Here is a 21,435-nt window from a genome sequence, read left to right as displayed (position 1 = left end):
AATTATGATCAACTGGGAAACAATCATTGTGTCATTTGAAAGAAATTGTACAATAATGTATGAAGGAAATCATACCTGTGAATTTTTTTTTTTCAAGGTCCCATAGTATGTTTTCCCTTTTTTTTTTAAATTGGAGGAGAATATAACACATCAAAAATTCTAGATCACAGCAGAATTAGGTGCATAGAATTTTCAAAGTTCATCGTATGTTTGCATAATTTCAGCTTTGCACGATGATGGGTACTATATTTGTGGCTGTTTACTGCACTCATGTTGCTGTAGTCTGCAGTGTACACTTGGTCATGTAAGTATATTATTAGTAGTATCACATGACTTGGAACAGCTGAAAAACAGCTAATGATCCGGCCTGTGCCCTGTTAGGAAGCATATCTAGTGAGTTGCGTAATGTCGAGCTGTATCAGTGTCATTATCTGTGGCTGCAGAGATAAGACAGCAGCTCTCTTCTTTCTCAGAGTCCTTGACACTCATGTTGGTTTCGGTATCACCGATGATGTTTATCTGGGACGAGGAATGGAACATCTCTTTTGCTGGCTGCGGGTTTCGATGTATTTACCACATGGGGGTGTTGAGCTGTATCCTACAGCACGCCCCACAGCTGCTTCATGGTGCTTCAAAAATCTGCGGTGCTTCATCTGGTTGTCTGGTGGCTGCAGCTCTGACTACTGGGATTCCAATTGGTGAGCCAAACAAAGCTAATTGTACATACAGTCAGGTCCATAAGTAACTGGGCAATAGCACTGTTTCTGCAATTTTGCTTCTCCACACTTGTGTTTCTCAGTTCTACAACCCCTGGCAAAAATTATGGAATCACCGGCCTCGTTGGATGTTCATTCAGTTGTTTAATTTTGTAGAAAAAAAGCAGATCACAGACATGACACAAAACTAAAGTCATTTCAAATGGCAACTTTCTGGCTTTAAGAAACACTATAAGAAATCAGGAAAAAAAATTGTGGCAGTCAGTAACGGTTACTTTTTTAGACCAAGCAGAGGGAAAAAAATATGGAATCACTCAATTCTGAGGAAAAAATTATGGAATCATGAAAAACAAAAGAATGATCCAACACGTCACTAGTATTTTGTTGCACCAACTCTGGCTTTTATAACAGCTTGCAGTCTCTGACGCATGGACTTAATGAGTGACAAACAGTACTCTTCATCAATCTGGCTCCAACTTTCTCTGATTGCTGTTGCCAGATCAGCTTTGCAGGTTGGAGCCTTGTCATGGACCATTTTCCTCAACTTCCACCAAGATCCGGACTATTTGCAGGCCATGACATTGACCCTGTGTCTTTTTGCAAGGAATGTTTTCACAGTTTTTGCTCTATGGCAAGATGCATTATCATCTTGAAAAATGATTTCATCATCCCCAAACATCCTTTCAATTGATGGGATAAGAAAAGTGTCCAAAATATCACGTAAACTTGAGCATTTATTGATGATGTAATGCAAGCCATCTCCCCAGTGCCTTTACCTGACATGCAGCCCCATATCATCATGACTGTGGAAATTTACATGTTCTCTTCAGGCAGTCATCTTTATAAATCTCACTGGTAACAGCACCAAACAAAAGTTCCAGCATCATCACCTTGCCCAATGCAGATTCGAGATTCATCACTGCATAATGACTTTCATCCAGTCATCCACAGTCCACGATTGCTTTTCCTTAGCCCACTGTAACCTTGTTTTTTCTGTTTAGGTGTTAATGATGGCTTTTGTTTAGCTTTTCTGTATGTAAATCCATTTTCCTTAGGCGGTTTCTTACAGTTTCGGTCACAGACGTTGACCCCAGTTTCCTCCCATTCGGTTGCTCATTTGTTTTGTTGAGGATTTTCGATTTTTGAGACATGTTGCTTTAAGTTTTCTGTCTTGACGCTTTGATGTCTTCCTTGGTCTACCAGTATGTTTGCCTTTAACAACCTTCCTGTGTTGTTTGTATTTGGTCCAGAGTTTAGACACAGCTGACTGTGAACAACCAACATCTTTTGCAACATTGTGTGATGATTTGCCCTCTTTTAAGAGTTTGATAATCCTCTCCTTTGTTTCAATTGACACCTCTCGTGTTGGAACCATGATTCATGTCAGTCCACTTGGTGCAACAGCTCTCCAAGGTGTGATCACTCCTTTTTAGATGCAAACTAACGAGCAGATCTGATTTGATGCATTTGTTAGTTTTAGGGATGAAAATTTACAGGGTGATTCCATAATTTTTCCTCAGAATTGAGTGACTCCATATTTTTTCCCTCTGCTTGGTCTAAAAAAGTAACCATGACTAACTGCCACAATCGTTTTTTCTTGATTTCTTATAGTGTTTCTTAAAGCCAGAAAGTTGCCATTTGAAATGACTTTAGTTTTGTGTCATGTCTGTGATCTGCTTTTTTTCTACAAAATTAAACAACTGAATGAACATCCTCCGAGGCCGGTGATTCCATAATTTTTGCCAGGGGTTTGTAGTACTCAGGACCTAACGTACTGCATATTTTCCATTTGTCCCTGAACTAATCAGAACAATTGGCTGCTGAAACATGGGTGTACACCAAAGCAGTGGAGCTGAAAAAAAGACAAATAAAAGTACATTCAAATGATGTGTTTTTTGTTTTGTTTTTGCAATGCAACCTCAGCCTGAATGGCCATATCGGAATTCATGCAGCTTTGACATCACTCACAAGTCTGTGCAGGTGGCAGTCACTCTATGTGGCATAGCTCTATGTAAATATCTGGCCATGCCCTTAACATCCTGAAGCTGTGGATGAAATCAAGTTCAGTTCATAATCCCATCAGTCCTGACTCCGACAGCAACATGTGATGAGAATTTTCTGGTCACAGTCCGTGTTGGAAACCATTCATAAGATTCAGACGGCTTTCGGTGGCTTTTCAGTCGAGTGAGTATCCGAGAAATTGTTTTAACAGCTGGCATGTTCCAACTTGTCCTGTGAGACTTCCAACATGGAGGTGTTGTTTGTCCCGCGCCATGAGCGGCTGCGTCCCGATGCGCGAATCCGTCCACACGTCTTTCATTGCAAAATCTCCTTTAACAGTGGAATGTGCCAATAAAGTGCTGATCCCGACCTCTTCTGAAACTTCTCTGCTAGTCACACGACGTCCTGCATCAACAGAGCCTTAAATTTGGAAGTGATCTGCTCGTTCCAGCCTGTCGATGGCCGCTCGGGGCGCGGTGCGCCCTCCGCCACTGTGGGCCATTTTTAATCCAGTTTTAATAGTCCTTAATCCGTGTGATACCGATAGACTCTTCACCGAAAGCCATCTGAATCTTCCAAATGGTTTCCATCTGGCTGTTTGGCAGAGTTTGTGAAAAAATTTTCATGCAACAAAGCGGCAGTCGCTCCGCCATTCCTAAACAACAAAAATCTGACAAGGGGGGGTGGACCAGTGCTCACTCAAAGCCTGCCCACAGGCGAATGACGCAACCGACAGGCGTGAAAAAACTTACGCATGCGCACGAAGGTTCAAGCTTGTCTGATGCAAGCGCACATGATTCAAATCCATATAGTTTTTGAAAAAAAAAAAGGTCGGATACTTTTCTAACAGACCTTGTAAAGAAAAATTCAACAATGTAAGGAAAAAATTTTCCTCCATTGCCAGTTTGCATTTCTGAGTTCCACATTGTTTCTTTGTCTTTGTTTTTTTCATTTACCTTTGATGTCTTTTTAATAGAATGCAATGGGCCCCAAACCTGGGGTGTACAGTTGCATCCTAGGCTCTATAGTTATCCTAACCAGAGCTGGCATTGTATCCGAGGGCTCTCTTCAAGATGGTGATCGTTCCCTTAATTGCAGACACCTGCACCTCATGTGCACTTGGGTGACCGGGGATTGCCTCAAGATATTCCTTCAGGTTCTTCTTCATTAGGCCTGTTGCTCCCACCACAACTGGGATGATATTGATGTCTTTCAATGACCATGTAGTTCGTAGGTCATTTTTCAGGTCTTGGTATTTCGAGATCTTTCCCCATTCCGCTCGATTCAGGCCATAGTCATTGGGGACTGTCACATCGATGATTTTGGCTTTTTTCTCTTGCTTGTTCCAGATGACAATATCAGGTTTGATTGCACCTCCTTCGATGTGTCTTCCTGCTGGGATCTCTTTGTCGTAGAAGATAGTTACTTTTCCGGTGCTGGCTCGTGCTCACAGACATGTTCCTTGACTTCCATCTCCAGTTCCTTGCATATCCTCCAGTGGAGATATTGACAGATCTTGTTGTGTCTGGATGTATAATGTCCATCTGCCATGAGGATCTGGCATGCTGAAGTTAGATGGTTTACACTCTCAACAGCGGTATGACAGAATTGGCATTTATCGTTTTGTGAGATCCCTGCCATTTTTTTGAAGTCATTTGTTAGAAGTCCCTGATCTTGTGCTCCAATCAGAATTCTTTCTCCATCAAAACCAAGTTCTCCATTTTTTAGCCACTGCATTGATTCAACTTTGTCGATGTATTCCTTTTCAAGTTCTTGTTGGAAACGTCCGGGTCTTTTCTGTTGTTTCCATCTGTCCACTCAATGTTTTCCTTCTCTTTTGCTGTATTGTTCTCTGGTTTGTCTTGCAAGTTTTGTTGCAGGCATGAGACTGTTGCCTTTTCTCTCTTGTAGAAGTTCTCCGCCAAAGTTTTTTGCCAGTTTAGTGATTGAGATCCATTCGGTTAAGGCCTCGTGGTGTTGTGCGACCTTTTTTATGATTTCTTCTTCAGAGCTCTTTAAGTACTGTCCAATACTTATTATCGATGTTCTATAGGCCTGGTTGATTTCAGTGAGACCCAGACCACCTTCTCTGCGAGGGAGATATATTCTGTCCATGCACTGATTTCTGTATGTGACTTTGTGGAGGGTGAGCATCTTCCTGGTTTTTGTGTCCAACTTATTAAGCTCACACTGTGGCCAGTCAACTATGCCAAACCCATAGGTCACCACTGGTATTGCAAACTGGTTTATGGCTGTGATCTTGTTTTTTGGTGTCAACTGTATTTTGCAGATCTTTTTTAAGCGGTTTAGGTATTCTTGTGTTGTTTTGTTCTCATTTTCTTGTGCTCAATTGTATTACTTTGTTCAATTCCCAAGTATTTGTATGTGGAGTCTACAGCCAGATCTTCAATGTAGCTCCCTTCATCCAATTGTATTCTTTTCGGTTTTTGTCTTTTTACCTTTTCTCATTGTGCATTTTGAGCATTTATCCAGTCCAAATTCCATACCAATGTCTTTTGAGAACTTATGGACAGTTTCCACGAGCTGACTGACTGAGTCCCTTTTTTTGTGCTGGCATAGATTTTCAAATCGTCCATGAACAGCAGATGGTTCACAAGTTTGTGTTTTTTCTTTCCTTTGTTTCTCCTTAATTCATACCCGATGTCATGCTCCTTCAGGGGTTTTGCTGAGCGGGTCTATGATTAAGCAGAATAAAAGTGGTGAGAGTCTGTCTCCCTAAAATATCCCTCTCTGAACTCTTACGTCTGGGATTATTTGTCCCTCTGTGTGATTGAGGGTGATGGTGGTGTTCCACTTGTTCATTTGTGCTCTCAGGAAAGATCTTATTTCCTCATTGATGTTGTAGAGTTCTAAGCACCTCATGATCCAGGAGTGTGGTACACTGTCAAATGCCTTTTTGTAGTCAATCCAAGCCATGCTGAGGTTCCTCTTCCTTTTTTTTTGCAATCCTCCAGGATAGCGTTGTCTGTCAGTAACTGGTCTTTAGCTCCTAATCTTGAAGGAGGAATTGCATGCTAGTTGTGAAAATCTGAGCTGCCTCTAACGCTTCATATACCTGTTGCTACTACTATTCGTGTACACCAGAGAAAGAGTGTAAGACAGAGAGTGCTCTGTGAGAGCCCATTTGATCACTCTTGCGGCAGGTGTTGGCCAAATTCCAGGTGAGACACACAAAAATCCAACACTGCTTGCTGGACACTTAGAAAATGTGGGGCCATTAGCGCTGTGAGCACAAAAATAGTGAGCAGACCCCCGCAACACATGGTGTGCATGTGTGCCCCCCCCCCCCCCCGCAACACATGTGGTGTGCTGAGAGGGGAGCACACTTGCATGACATGCCAATATGTATGTAGAGATGGGGAGCGGCCAGCCAAAGCGCACACAGCACAGCGAGCCACCTCTCAGCTGATCGTTGGCCAGAGACTCACTGACAGCTGGGAATACAGGTTTGAATCCTGCTAGTGGCATTTATTTTTATTTAACCAGGGTTATTTAACTGCAGGGTTCTGTACTGGATCCCGTTTTATTTATTAATAATATCAACCCAGTGAATTTCTCTAATTATACATCAATATCTCATCTATCAGTGTCCAGTGATTGTAGTAATTATTTATATACCCTACTGGACATAATGAGAGCGCACCGCTTGATTCATGTCATTTCATGACTGTACGTCTGTGACAATGGGTCATATACAGATGCACAAAGGGATCATACTTGACTTGTCCACTCAATAAAAGGGATTAAATATTGGACATATTCCACATCAGCAGAGCGATGTGGTTCCACACGTTCCAGCTGCTCGCACTGTGTTCGTGCTCGTGCACGAAACTGTCGCAGTGGGAACGCTCACACCTGCCTGACCATGTGTCCCTCAATTCAGGTCGATGTTTTCAGTGTTCGCTCGTTCACGCTGTTTTATGATTATTTGATCACCTCTTTTTATGTGTTAGTTTCTTTAAGATGTTAATCTTGTTAGTATTCCCTTATGTTACGCTGTTTGCACTTTCCCATGATTGTTTTTCCTTTTGTGTCCTTGGATCCATATTTTTCTTTCTGTGGTTTCTGTCACCTTTCATGAGGTTTAATTATTGTTTTATCCTTTACTCACTTTCTGATGCTTTTTGTTATGTGTCGACGCGGGTTGAGGAGCGGACCTGTGTCTGACGGAACCCAGCGCTAAAACAACCAGAAAGCGGTTCCAATAACAAAACAATTTATTTTCCCCCTTTGGTGCATAATAAAGTGTACAAACAAAAACTGCGTCGGTCTGGCGGAGTGAAGGACGGCACGCTCTCCAGCGCCCAAAAGGATCGAAGCCCGGCGCTTCTGGACCCACGTTCACCGCCAAACACCACCCAGGTGGACACGACAAACTGACTCTGCGAAGGATAGAAAAGGTGAGGTAAGTCAGCAGCTACAACTAATATCCTTCAAAAGGCACACACTATCAGCAACACATTCAGGTCCGAATTCAAGCTTTATGTAAATGAGCAGCTTCTCACAACAGGTGGAGGATCATCAGTCCGCACGCCATGGCAGTGAGAAGCGAGCTGCACAACTCTCATCAAAGTTCAAATATACTGTGTAACAAAATACCAAGTTACTGTTAACAATTATTCAGATAATCAATCACCTCTGATGTGTGCTGACAGCATGTGTCCCTCACCCGTCCTCCTTCACAGGCACGATGTGTCAAACCCAGGCGCGGTCCTCAGTGTCTCACAAACGAACACAAGGTCGAGTTCCCGGCAATTCTGCTTGAATCACACATGACCTAAATGCAGAACACCATCTCATTATCTGCTTCAGCTGAAAGTCTTTAAGGTTGCACGTGAGCACCATCCACAGGTGCTGCACATCATGTTGATGAGGGCGAAGGACTCCTCCGCCAGCACCCCCTGCACAGACAAATCAGTTTTCATACCACCTGGAGAGCAAAGAAAAGAAAAGAACACCAAAATGTCCAGCCACACCCCCCAACACACAACAGCTTTTAGTTTTATGCCACCTTCTTGTTGTCTTTTGACCTTTCACAAATATAAATAATACATAAAAGCTGACACCATACAGCTGTCTTTCATTTACTCATCATTTCATTTTGCATTCAAGCCACACCTCTGTCCCTGTTAGTTTGCCCTGTATGTTAGTTTGCCCTGTATGAGTATTCTGAATTTACCTGTTACTTTTCTGTGCCTGTGTGTGATCCCTTGAGCACTGACTCATTTCCCAATGACTCTGTTTGACTTTGCTTGTGTGTTTAATTTGGACACTTTGCCAGGCCTTGTTTGTTGCCCTTGTTTGGATATTCGGTTCTTTGTGAGAGAATAGATCACCTGTGTGTTTGCACCTACGGTTTTCCTCATTGCTGCCTGCATTGTGGGTTAAACCTTCTTTAGTTAAAACATAACAACTTCTGTCGATGTGATTTCTTTTTTAATACATTTGCAAAAAACTCCAAAAAAAACTTTTTCACACTGTTATTATGGGGTATGTGTGTGTGCTGGAGCTTATCCCAGCAGTCATAGAGCATGAGGCAGAGTTCACCCTGGACAGGACACCAGTCTGTCACAGGGCCACATATAAACAAACAAACACGGTCACACCTGCACACACACCTACGGACAATTTCAAGTTTTCTTTGGATGTGGGAGGAAGCCAGAGCACCTGGAAATAGCCCACGCAAACACGGGAGAACATACAAACTCCACACAGAAAGGCCACAGGTGAAAATCGATCACATGACCTTCTTGCTGTGAGGCAACAGTGCTAACCACTAATCCACTCATTGCGCAAAAACAGATACTGTTCTGAGTGATGTTTTATGAGATATAATCATTTACGCAAACTCAAACAAAATTAAAATTGCTAAAATCTTGAAGGTGGTCTGGCATGACGTTCAAAGGAGAGCCGCAGCTGTTGCTGAAATCAAAGGCGCTACAGGCACTGTTTCTTTTTTAACTTACAAATCAAAAGTTTCAAAGGAAATTTTAGTGGACAGACATAATTCATATTGATGAATGTGTATTTATGATACCGTATTAGAGATTTTTATGGTGATGAGGTTCACATCACCAAATGTGTATTGTGTTTACATTCACTGTTTAAAACTGTGTAATGACGTGTATCTGTGCATATTTGTCTCTGTATGATAGTGAAAAGGGAGTGTTCATGTCAGGAATATAGTTCAATGCCATGTCCTATTAAAAACTAGAAGCACTCAGAGTGCAAACCTCCGCCAAGGTCATGGGGTCACTGACGCCATAACATCTACACGCCGTGGAATCATTGAACATAAAAAAGTCTAACAATGATGTTTGCTCAGTAGTAAAAAAAAAGTTTCATCTGCTGTGACTGGATAGCATGTATCCTTAGTGCTTGGTATCACAGCTTATTGCAACTTGCACCTTTCCCAGAAGCTACTGTCATCTGAGCACTGATATTGATATTGCATGTGCTTATAGACAAAAACAAATAAGAGACAAAATTCAATTTATTATTCAACTAAACTGCAAATATATGAATTTTTTAACATTTATGAAACACTTCTCTAAACAAGGCCATAGGGTCACTGACCCTAAAGAGATTCCCTCCTTGGCACAGTGATCTATTCAACAATTCAGTGTTACAACCAACATACACTTTTCTTTCCTTTATATTTGACATCCTTGACCATGAAAACATACCACAAGAACTTGGAATCACTTTTATGTCTTTATTAGTTCAAAAGTTATTGTATAAAAATGATTTTTTGGTAATGACGGTTTTCTTCTGGATCTAGCTCCATAACATTTGAAGCTACATCAAATCTGATGACACCTTACTGAATCAGTACAGATTCAGCTACAATGTGGTGTTAGTTGTGCATCTCTAGCTTCATTTGTCACCTCACACTGACACATTTTCTATTTTCCCTATATTTTTGCATATTCTGGATCACCAGATCCGGAATCCGGATCCGATCATCACCAAACTTTGTTGTTTGATAGAACATTTGACTATGTTACACCCTAATTTTCTTCAAGACTTTCTGCCTTGTTTTTGTGGAGTTAGAAACTAGAATGTCACAAATTCCCCCTATTCCGCAATGGTGAAGAATCCTTTAAAAAATTCCTGGATCCAGATCGTGATCTGGATCACCACTAAAATTTAATCACTTGTTCCTCTTGTCATTTCCAACCACTCCACAAAATTTAATCAAAATCCCTTCAAAACGTTTTGAGTTATCCTGCTGACAAACAGACAGACAAACAAACAAACATGACCAAAAACATAACCTCCTTGGCGGAGGTAAAAATGTACGGTGGCCATCCCAGGGTGACAGTTTTGGCCAAGTAGGGGTCAGTAAGGGATTACATTATACTACATTAAATCTAAAGGGTTTTTTAAATATACAGAAGTGTTAGATAATTTATCTTTTTTAAGTGTTACTTTCTTGTTTTTAAGTGTTCAGCATGCTTATTTCTGGATTTAACAATCTTAATTGAAGACTGAGATTATCTGTCCATGCAGCAAGATAATTTCCCTCAGATTTAGTATTTTTATCTTGTTTTTAGACACCCCTTTTTGCAGTGTGGCGACAGTTTTATGGGTGATTTGTGAAGTTACATGTGCAGTTGATAGCTGGCGGTAACATAACACAGACAGCAGAATGTAAGTAAGGACTGTGCACTGCAAGTGCATCAAGAAACAAGAGCAATCAGAGATTTCTGACGTTCTCCAGATCACCTCCAAAATTCAGTGGGGTCTTCCATGCTCTAATACCTATCTGTGGTGCAAATGTGGTGGCAATCTGTGATGTAGTTTTGATGTAATCCTTCAAAGTTTACAGTGGGGTAAAAAAGTATTTAGTCAGTCCTTGATTGTGCAAGTTCTCCTACTTAGAAAGATGAGAGAGGTCTGTAATTTTCAACATATGTACACTTCAACTGTGAGAGACAAAATGAGGAAAAAATCCAGAAAATCACATTGTAGGATTTTTAAAGAATTTATTTGTAAATTATAGTGGAAAATAAGTATTTGGTCACCCACAAACAAGCAAGATTTCTGTTTTTCACAGACCTGTAACTTCTTCTTTAGGAAGCTCTTCTGTCCTCCACCTGTTACCTGTATTAATGGCATCTGTTGGAACTAACTTATCTGTATAAAAGACACCTATCCACAGCCTCAAACAGTCAGACTCCAAACTCAACCATGGCCATGACCAAAGAGCTTGTCAAAGGACACCAGGAAGAACATTGTAGATGTGCACCAGGTTGGGAAGAGTGAGTCTAGAATACTCAAGCAGGTTGGTGTGAATCAATCAACTGTGGGAGCAATTGTAAGAAAATGGATGACATACAAGACCATTGATAATCTCCCTCGATCTGGGGCTCCACGCAAGATGTCATCCCGTGGGGTCAAAATGATCATGAGAACGGTGAACAAAAATCCCAGAACTACACGGAGGGACCTGATGAATGACCTGCAGAGAGCTGGGACTAAAGTAACAAAGGCTACATACTACGCAGAGAGGGACTCAAATCCTGCAGTGCCAGGCATGTCCCCCTGCTTAAACCAGTACATGTCCAGGCCTGTCTGAAGTTTGCCAGAGAGCATATTGATGATCCAGAAGAGGATTGGGAGAATATTATGTGCTCAGATGAAACCAAAATAGAACATTTTCGTAAAAACTCAACTCGTCATGTTTGGAGGAAGAAGAATGCTGAGTTGCATCCCAAGAACATATCTACACCATATCTACTGTGAAGCATGGGGGTGGAAACATCATGCTTTGGGGCTGTTTTTCTGCAAAGGGGACAGGATGACTGATCCGTGTTAAGGGAACAATGAACGGGGCCATGTATCGTGAGATTTTAAGCCAAAACCTCCTTCCATCAGTGAGAGCTTTGAAGATGCAACATGGCTGGGTGTTCCAGCATGACAATGATCCCAAACACCACTTGGGCAACGAAGGAGTGGCTCCGTGAAAAGCATTTCAAGGTCCTGGAGTGGCCTAGCCAGTCTCCAGACCTCACCCCCATAGAAAATTCGTTGAGGGAGTTGAAAGTCTGTGTTGCCCAGCGACAGCCCCAAAACATCACTGCTCTACAGGAAATCTGTATGGAAGAATGGGCTAAAATACCAGCTACAGTGTGTGAAGACTTACAGGAAACATTTGACCTCTGTCATTGCCAACAAAGGATATGTTACAAAGTATTGAGATGAACTTTTGTTATTGACCAAATACTTAATTTCCACCATAATTTACAAATACATTCTTTAAAAATCCTACAGTGTGAGTTCCTGGATTTTATTTCTCATTTTGTCTCTCACCGTTGAAGTGTACCTATGATGAAAATTACAGACCTCTCTCATCTTTCTAAGTAGGAGAACTTGCACAATCAGGGACTGAATAAATACTTTTTTGCTCCACTGTATATAAAGTGAAACTTGATCAAGAATTCAGATTCAGATCACCTCAATAATGTAATGGGTTCTTCCGTGGCCTAATATCTATCTCTGGTGAAAATTTAGTCAAAATCTGTGTAGTAGTTTTGACATAATCCTTATAACAGACAAATAAATAAAGGCGGATGATTATCTGACTGAAACAATTGTTCAAATGGTGAAGTAAGCACCAAATTCAGCAGAAATACTCCTTAGACATTACTCTTTTGAAAAAAAAACAAACCATTGGCCACTTGAATTTTCAATAGGCAGCCAGGAAGGGGTCAATTGAGGATTTACACAGGGGTCAAAAATTAAAAATGCTCCAATCATATTGAACACTATATCACATTATTTGTATGATCATAAGGATTCCAAAAAGGTATAGTTTGGACTACCTACGACTGAATGTTCTGGAGTTATGGGATAATAACAGCAAGAATGGTGACAAAGGTCAATTTCAGTTTAAGGGTCAGAAGTTAAAGTTGCTCTAATTTTGGTTAAAAAAAAAAATAAGTATGCAAATCATTGCAAATAATGTGGTAGAGTTTTCAATATTATTGGAGTATTTTTAATTTTTGACCCCTAGCTGGCTGCCTATTGAAAATTCAAGTGGCCAGTGGGTTTTTCAAAAGAGTCATGTCTAAGGAGTATTTCTGCTGAACTTGGTGCTTGCTTCACCATTTGAACGATTCCACTGTCAATATTCTGTTATGAGCTGCACTTATGGCAGATGTCAGAAAATCAGCCAGTTAAGACAAATTAGTGGGTGCAGGTCCAAGGTACCTCTTTATCCAGATATACTGTAAAATACCAGTACATGGAAGATAACTCATTCCTCAAGTAGCAGTATACTGCTGTCAATATTTTATTTACTTTCATAATTTCTCCAGTGTTTGTCTAAAACTGATCACACTCGGTGTTGTTTCTCATTGTAAACAAGAATTTCCTCAAATCCAGATGTGCCCTTTGAAATCATGTCTTGCTGTGATCCCTTCTTCTGATTCACTTGTAGTATGCAAGTCACATTTTGCTGCACACAAACTCTGACACATAACATTGTTCACATACTGGCCAAAAAAATAAATAAATAAAATTCATTCAGCTCTTTGCATGCTGCATTGATGTCAGTCCAAGACACCGGCAAACAATCACAATGTGTTCTGGCCACCGAGAATGGTGCGTGATGTCTCTGTATATTCCACCAGCAGAACACACCGCAACCAGCCACCAGCCTGCCAAGATACCCATGAACAAAACAAGAACAAAATGTAGAACCCTGATTCCAATGAAGTTGGGACGTTGTGTAAAATGTAAATAAAAACAGAATACGAGGTCTATTAGAAAAGTATCCGACCTTATTATTTTTTTCAAAAACCATATGGATTTGAATCACGTGTGATTGCGTCAGACAAGCTTGAACCCTCGTGCGCATGCATGAGTTTTTCCACGCCTGTCGGTTGCGTCATTCGCCTGTGAGCAGGCTTTGAGTGAGGAGGGGTCCACCCCCTCGGCGGATTTTCATTGTCAGGAAATGGCGGAATGATTTTTTTTTCCATCAGAATTTCTTCAGAAACTGTTAGAGACTGGCAGCTGGAAACCATTCGAAAAATTTATCTGGCTTTCGGTGAAAATTTTACGGGCTTCACAGAGAATAAGGACTGTTACTACAGCTTTAAGGATGGCTTTAAGGATGCTCGGCGCGCCGCGCTGTGTGCCGCGCTGCGTGCCGCGCTGCGTGCCGCGCTGCGTGCCGCGCTGCGTGCCGCGCTGCGTGCCGCGCTGCGTGCCGCGCTGCGCGCCGTGGTCTCACAGGACGGCTTTGAGATGGCGTTCAGACAGCTGTCGGTGGTTTTTCCATCGAGTGATTATCCGAGAAATTGTGGATGTGCCTGGACATGCCAGAACATGTCCCGTGAGTCTTCATCACGGCATTGCTGTGTGCCAAGCGGCATCGCCGCGACACGCAAAGCCTCCACTCCTCTTTCCATGACAAAAACCCCTGTAACAGTGGAATGTGCCGTTCATTTCCAAACTGGATGCTGTGTTTTATCCGGGACGTCGTCTGACTAGCACAGGAATTGTGAAAAGACGTGGACATCAGCACTTTTTCGGCCCATTGAGACAGACATGCAGAGGAATTCCGCGCGTCGCAGCGGTGCCGCATGGCGCACAGCAACGCCGTGATGAAGCCTCACGGGACATGTTCTGGCATGTCCAGGCACATCCACAATTTCTCGGATAATCACTCGATGGAAAAACCACCGACAGCTGTCTGAACGCCATCTCAAAGCCGTCCCGTGAGACCAAAACGGAGGTGTTCCTTTGTCTCGCTCCATCAGCAAATCGGTCGTGACGCGCGAAGCCTCCGCTCGGCTTTCCATGACAAAATCTCTTGTTAAAAGTGAAATCTGCCGGAAAATGGCTGATGTCCAGCTCTTGTGATAACCAGAGAAAGTGCACACGACGGTCTCGGATCCACAGAGCCATCCGTTTAGAAATGATCCGGTGGTTTGTGGCTCTCGAAGGTGGCACGCAGTGCTGCGCCGAGCGTCCTTAAAGCTGTAGTAACAGTCCTTCCATATGGTTTTTGAAAAAAATAATAAGGTCGGATACTTTTCTAATAGACCTCATACAATGATTTGCAAATCCTCTTCAACCTATATTCAAATGATTACACCACAAAGACAAGATATTTAATGTTCAAACTGATAAACTTTATTGTTTTGTACAAATGTTTGCTCATTTTGAAATGGATGCCTGCAAGACACTTCAAAAAAGCTGGGACAGTGGTATGTTTACCGCTGTGTTATATCACCTTTCCTTCTAACAACACTCAATATGCGTTTGGGAACTGAGGACACAAATTGTTGAAGCTTTGTAGGTGGAATTCTTTCCCCTTCTTGCTTGATATACAACTTCAGTTGTTCAACAGTCCAGGGTCTCAGTTGTCGTATTTTGTGATTCAAATGTGCCACACATTTTCAATGGGCGACAGGTCTGGACTGCAGGCAGGCCAGTCTAGTACCCGCACTCTTTTACTACGAAGCCACGCTGTTGTAACACGTGCAGAATGTGGCTTGGCATTGTCTTGCTGAAATAAGCAGGGACGTCCCTGAAAAAGTCGTTGCTTGGATGGCAGCTTGTGTTGCTCCAAAACCTGGATGTACCTTTCAGCATTGATGGAGCCATCACAGATGTGTAAGTTGTCCATGTCATGGGCACTAACACACCCCCATACCATCACAGATGCTGGCTTTTGAACTTTGCGCTGGTAACAATCTGGATGATCTTTTCCCTCTTTTGTCCGGAGGACATGACGTCCATGATTTCCAAAAACAATTTGAAATGTGGACTCATCAGACCACAGCGCACTTTTCGACTTTGCGTCTGTCCATTTCAAATGAGCTTGGGCCCAGAGAAGGCGGCAGCGTATCTGGATGTTATGGCTTTCGCTTTGTATGGTAGAGTTTTAAGTTGCACTTGTAGATGTGTTAACTGACAGTGGTTTTCTGAAGTGTTCCTGAGCCCATGCGTTAAGATCCTTTACACAATGATGTCGGTTAATGCAGTGCTGCCTGAGTGATTGAAGGTCATGGGCATTCAATGTTGGTTTTCAGCCTTGCCACTAACGTGTAGAAAGTTCTCCAGAATATCTGAATCTTCTGATCTCATAATGGACAGTAGATGATGGAATCCTTAAATTTCTTGCAATTGAACATTGAAAAACATTGTTCTAAAATTTTTTTTCATGCAGTTGTTCACAAAGTGGTGATCCTCACCCCATCTTTGCTTGTGAATGGCTGAGCCTTTTGGGGATGCTCCTTTTATACCCAATCATGACAGTAGTGTCCTCAGTTCCCAAACGCTTATTGAGTTTTGTTAGAAGGAAAGGTGATGTAGTTTTTTTGAAATGTGTTGCAGGCATCATTTCAAAATGAGCAAATATTTGCACAAAAACAATAACATTTATCAGTTTGAACATTAAATATCTTGTCTTTGTGGTTTATTCATTGAATATATAGGTTGAAGAAGATTTGCAAATCATTGTATTCTGTTTTTATTTACATTTCACACAACGTCCCAACTTCACTGGAATTGGGGTTGTACAAAAGACGTACAAAAGATATTTGTTTATTTTAATAGCCAGCACATGAGTGCATTTTTGTTCTACATATTACACACAGGAGCATTTATTCTTAAATAACAACCATGAAATAGTTAAATACACCTTATGTTTACATAAATTTTTTTTATTATTATTTTTTATTCTGTGCATCCTCTGCTGGAATACCAATCTGTCAAGCAAAATCCAGGCACTATCAGCACATGCCAATTTTCTTTTTGATCTTGATAAGTTGTGTTACATGTGCTAACCTCACCTCTGACAATTTTGAACTCTTGGGTGGACAAACCCCAAACTCAGCCACATGGGGTGTGCAGCCAGTACATTCTGAGTGCCGGTCCCAAGCCCGGATAAATGAGGAGGGTTGCATCAGGAAGGGCATCTGGCGTAAAACAAGCCAACCCAACTATGCAGACTAAGAATTGAATTTCCATACCGGATTGGTCGCGGCCTGGGTTAACAACGTCCACTACCGGTGCTGTTGCACAACAGGGTGCCAGTTGAGATTGGGCTACTGCTGGGCGAAGACAATGAAGAAGAGGAGGAGAACGTTTCTACAAACAGCAGGAGAAGAAGAAAACTAGAAGGGTGGAAATGAGAGTGGGTACTTTGAATGTTGGCAGTATGACTGGTAAAGGGAAAGAGATGGCTGATATGATGGAGAGGAGAAAGGTAGACATATTGTGTGTGCAAGAGACCAAGTGGAAGGGAAGTAAGAGCAGGAGCATCGGCGGTGGGTACAGGTTGTTGTACCATGGTGAGGACAGGAAGAGAAATGGTGTTGGGGTCATTTTAAAGGAAGAGTATGTTAAAAGTGTGTTGGAGGTTAAGCGAGTGTCTGTCAGGGTGATGAGTGTGAAGTTGGAAATTGAAGGGGTGATGATGAATATCATCAGTGCATATGCCCCACAGGTTGGTTGTGAGAGGAAGGAGAAAGAAGAAATCTGGAGTCTGTTAGATGAGGTGGTGGAGAGTGTGCCCAAGCATGAAAGAGTGGTGATAGGAGCGGACTCAATGGGCATGTTGGAGAAGGGAACAGAGGTGATGAGGAAGTAATGGGTAGATATGGTATCAAGGATAGGAATGGGGAAGGACAGAGGGTAGTTGATTTTGCAAAAAGGATGGAAATGGCTGTGGTGAATACCTACTTTAAGAAAAGGGAGGAGCACAGGGTAACATATAAGAGTGGAGGAAGGTGCACACAGGTCGACGACATTCTTTATAGGAGATGCAAGCTAAAAGAAATCAGAGACTGTAAGGTGGTGGCAGGAGAGAGTGTTGTTAGACAGCAAGGGATGGTTGTTTGTAGGATGACTTTAGAGGTAAAGAAGAAGAGAGTGAGAGCTCAACAAAGGATCAGATGGTGGAAGCTGAAGGAGGAAGATTGTTGTGTGAAATTTAGCGAGCAGGTGAGAGAAGCACTGGTTGGAGGGGAAGCAATTTTGGACAACTGGAAAAGTACTCCAGATGTGGTGAGGGAACCAGCTAGGACAGTACTGGGTATGACATCTGGACAGTGGAAGGAAGACAAGGAGACTTGGTGGTGGAATGAAGAGGTCCAGGAAAACATAAGGAGAAAGAGGTTGGCGAAACAGTTTTGGGATAGTCGGAGAGATGAAGAAAGTAGACTGGAGTACAAGGAGATGCGGTGTAAGGTGAAAAGAGAAGTGGCAAATGCAAAAGAAAAGGCATATTGCGAGCTGTACAAGAAGTTGAATAGTAAGGAAGGAAAAAAGGACTTGTACCGATTGGCCAGACAAAGGGACAGAGCTGGAAAGGATGTGCAGCAGGTTAGGGTGGTAAAAGATGCACATGGTGATGTGCTAACAATCAATCAATCAATCAATTTTATTTATATAGCGCCAAATCACAACAAACAGTTGCCCCAAGGCGCTTTATATTGTAAGGCAAGGCCATACAATAATTATGTAAAAACCCCAACGGTCAAAACGACCCCCTATGAGCAAGCACTTGGTGACAGTGGGAAGGAAAAACTCCCTTTTAACAGGAAGAAACCTCCAGCAGAACCAGGCTCAGGGAGGGGCAGTCTCTGCTGGGACTGGTTGGGGCTGAGGGAGAGAACCAGGAAAAAGACATGCTGTGGAGGGGAGCAGAGATCAATCACTAATGATTAAATGCAGAGTGGTGCATACAGAGCAAAAAGAGAAAGAAACACTCAGTGCATCATGGGAACCCCCCCAGCAGTCTAAGTCTATAGCATCATAACTAAGGGATGGTTCAGGGTCACCTGATCCAGCCCTAACTATAAGCTTTAGCAAAAAGGAAAGTCTTAAGCCTAATCTTAAAAGTAGAGAGGGTGTCTGTCTCCCTGATCTGAATTGGGAGCTGGTTCCACAGGAGAGGAGCCTGAAAGCTGAAGGCTCTGCCTCCCATTCTACTCTTACAAACCCTAGGAACTACAAGTAAGCCTGCAGTCTGAGAGCGAAGCGCTCTATTGGGGTGATATGGTACTATGAGGTCCCTAAGATAAGATGGGACCTGATTATTCAAAACCTTATAAGTAAGAAGAAGAATTTTAAATTCTATTCTAGAATTAACAGAAAGCCAATGAAGAGAGGCCAATATGGGTGAGATATGCTCTCTCCTTCTAGTCCCCGTTAGTACTCTAGCTGCAGCATTTTGAATTAACTGAAGGCTTTTCAGGGAACTTTTAGGACAACCTGATAATAATGAATTACAATAGTCCAGCCTAGAGGAAATAAATGCATGAATTAGTTTTTCAGCATCACTCTGAGACAAGACCTTTCTAATTTTAGAGATATTGCGTAAATGCAAAAAAGCAGTCCTACATATTTGTTTAATATGTGCTTTGAATGACATATCCTGATCAAAAATGACTCCAAAATTTCTCACAGTATTACTAGAGGTCAGGGTAATGCCATCCAGAGTAAGGATCTGGTTAGACACCATGTTTCTAAGATTTGTGGGGCCAAGTACAATAACTTCAGTTTTATCTGAGTTTAAAAGCAGAAAATTAGAGGTCATCCATGTCTTTATGTCTGTAAGACAATCCTGCAGTTTAGCTAATTGGTGTGTGTCCTCTGGCTTCATGGATAGATAAAGCTGGGTATCATCTGCGTAACAATGAAAATTTAAGCAATGCCGTCTAATAATACTGCCTAAGGGAAGCATGTATAAAGTGAATAAAATTGGTCCTAGCACAGAACCTTGTGGAACTCCGTAATTAACCTTAGTCTGTGAAGAAGATTCCCCATTTACATGAACAAATTGTAATCTATTAGATAAATATGATTCAAACCACCGCAGCGCAGTGCCTTTAATACCTATGGCATGCTCTAATCTCTGTAATAAAATTTTATGGTCAACAGTATCAAAAGCAGCACTGAGGTCTAACAGAACAAGCACAGAGATGAGTCCACTGTCTGAGGCCATAAGAAGATCATTTGTAACCTTCACTAATGCTGTTTCTGTACTATGATGAATTCTAAAACCTGACTGAAACTCTTCAAATAGACCATTCCTCTGCAGATGATCAGTTAGCTGTTTTACAACTACCCTTTCAAGAATGTTTGAGAGAAAAGGAAGGTTGGAGATTGGCCTATAATTAGCTAAGATAGCTGGGTCAAGTGATGGCTTTTTAAGTAATGGTTTAATTACTGCCACCTTAAAAGCCTGTGGTACATAGCCAACTAATAAAGATAGATTGATCATATTTAAGATCGAAGCATTAAATAATGGTAGGGCTTCCTTGAGCAGCCTGGTAGGAATGGGGTCTAATAGACATGTTGATGGTTTGGATGAAGTAACTAATGAAAATAACTCAGACAGAACAATCTGAGAGAAAGAGTCTAACCAAATACCGGCATCACTGAAAGCAGCCAAAGATAATGATACGTCTTTGGGATGGTTATGAGTAATTTTTAGTTAAATAGTTAAAATAGTTAAAATTTTATTAGCAAAGAAAGTCATGAAGTCATTACTAGTTAAAGTTAAAGGAATACTCGGCTCAATAGAGCTCTGACTCTTTGTCAGCCTGGCTACAGTGCTGAAAAGAAACCTGGGGTTGTTCTTATTTTCTTCAATTAGTGATGAGTAGTAAGATGTCCTAGCTTTATGGAGGGCTTTTTTATAGAGCAACAGACTCTTTTTCCAGGCTAAGTGAAGATCTTCTAAATTAGTGAGACGCCATTTCCTCTCCAACTTACGGGTTATCTGCTTTAAGCTGCGAGTTTGTGAGTTATACCACGGAGTCAGGCACTTCTGATTTAAAGCTCTCTTTTTCAGAGGAGCTACAGCATCCAAAGTTGTCTTCAATGAGGATGTAAAACTATTGACGAGATACTCTATCTCACTTACAGAGTTTAGGTAGCTACTCTGCACTGTGTTGGTATATGGCATTAGAGAACATAAGAAGGAATCATATCCTTAAACCTAGTTACAGCGCTTTCTGAAAGACTTCTAGTGTAATGAAACTTATTCCCCACTGCTGGGTAGTCCATCAGAGTCAATGTAAATGTTATTAAGAAATGATCAGACAGAAGGGAGTTTTCAGGGAATACTGTTAAGTCTTCAATTTCCATACCATAAGTCAGAACAAGATCTAAGATATGATTAAAGTGGTGGGTGGACTCATTTACATTTTGAGCAAAGCCAATTGAGTCTAATAATAGATTAAATGCAGTGTTGAGGCTGTCATTCTCAGCATCTGTGTGGATGTTAAAATCGCCCACTATAATTATCTTATCTGAGCTAAGCACTAAGTCAGACAAAAGGTCTGAAAATTCACAGAGAAACTCACAGTAACGACCAGGTGGACGATAGATAATAACAAATAAAACTGGTTTTTGGGACCTCCAATTTGGATGGACAAGACTAAGAGTCAAGCTTCCAAATGAATTAAAGCTCTGTCTGGGTTTTTGATTAATTAATAAGCTGGAATGGAAGATTGCTGCTAATCCTCCGCCTCGGCCCGTGCTACGAGCATTCTGGCAGTTAGTGTGACTCGGGGGAGTTGACTCATTTAAACTAACATATTCATCCTGCTGTAACCAGGTTTCTGTAAGGAAGAATAAATCAATATGTTGATCAATTATTATATCATTTACTAACAGGGACTTAGAAGAGAGAGACCTAATGTTTAATAGACCACATTTAACTGTT

The 21,435-nt window shown here is 41.6% G+C and overlaps 1 protein-coding gene across 2 annotated transcripts in view; it reads left to right on the top strand.

The window, feature by feature from the left end:
* The first annotated feature begins 493 nt into the window (after positions 1-493).
* The window catches only part of LOC117515323 (patatin-like phospholipase domain-containing protein 2), a 42,766-nt gene continuing 21,824 nt past the window's right edge, over positions 494-21,435 (top strand). For both annotated transcript variants that reach the window (XM_034175824.1, XM_034175823.1), the window contains exon 1: positions 494-698. In XM_034175824.1, the coding sequence (XP_034031715.1) occupies positions 509-698 (190 nt within the window). In that variant the 5' untranslated portion in view covers positions 494-508. The remainder of the gene's footprint in view (positions 699-21,435) is intronic.

Source organism: Thalassophryne amazonica, chromosome 8, assembly GCF_902500255.1.
Source record: "Thalassophryne amazonica chromosome 8, fThaAma1.1, whole genome shotgun sequence".
Classification (NCBI taxonomy): Eukaryota; Metazoa; Chordata; class Actinopteri; order Batrachoidiformes; family Batrachoididae; genus Thalassophryne; species Thalassophryne amazonica.
This window is presented reverse-complemented; position numbering and strand designations above follow the sequence as displayed.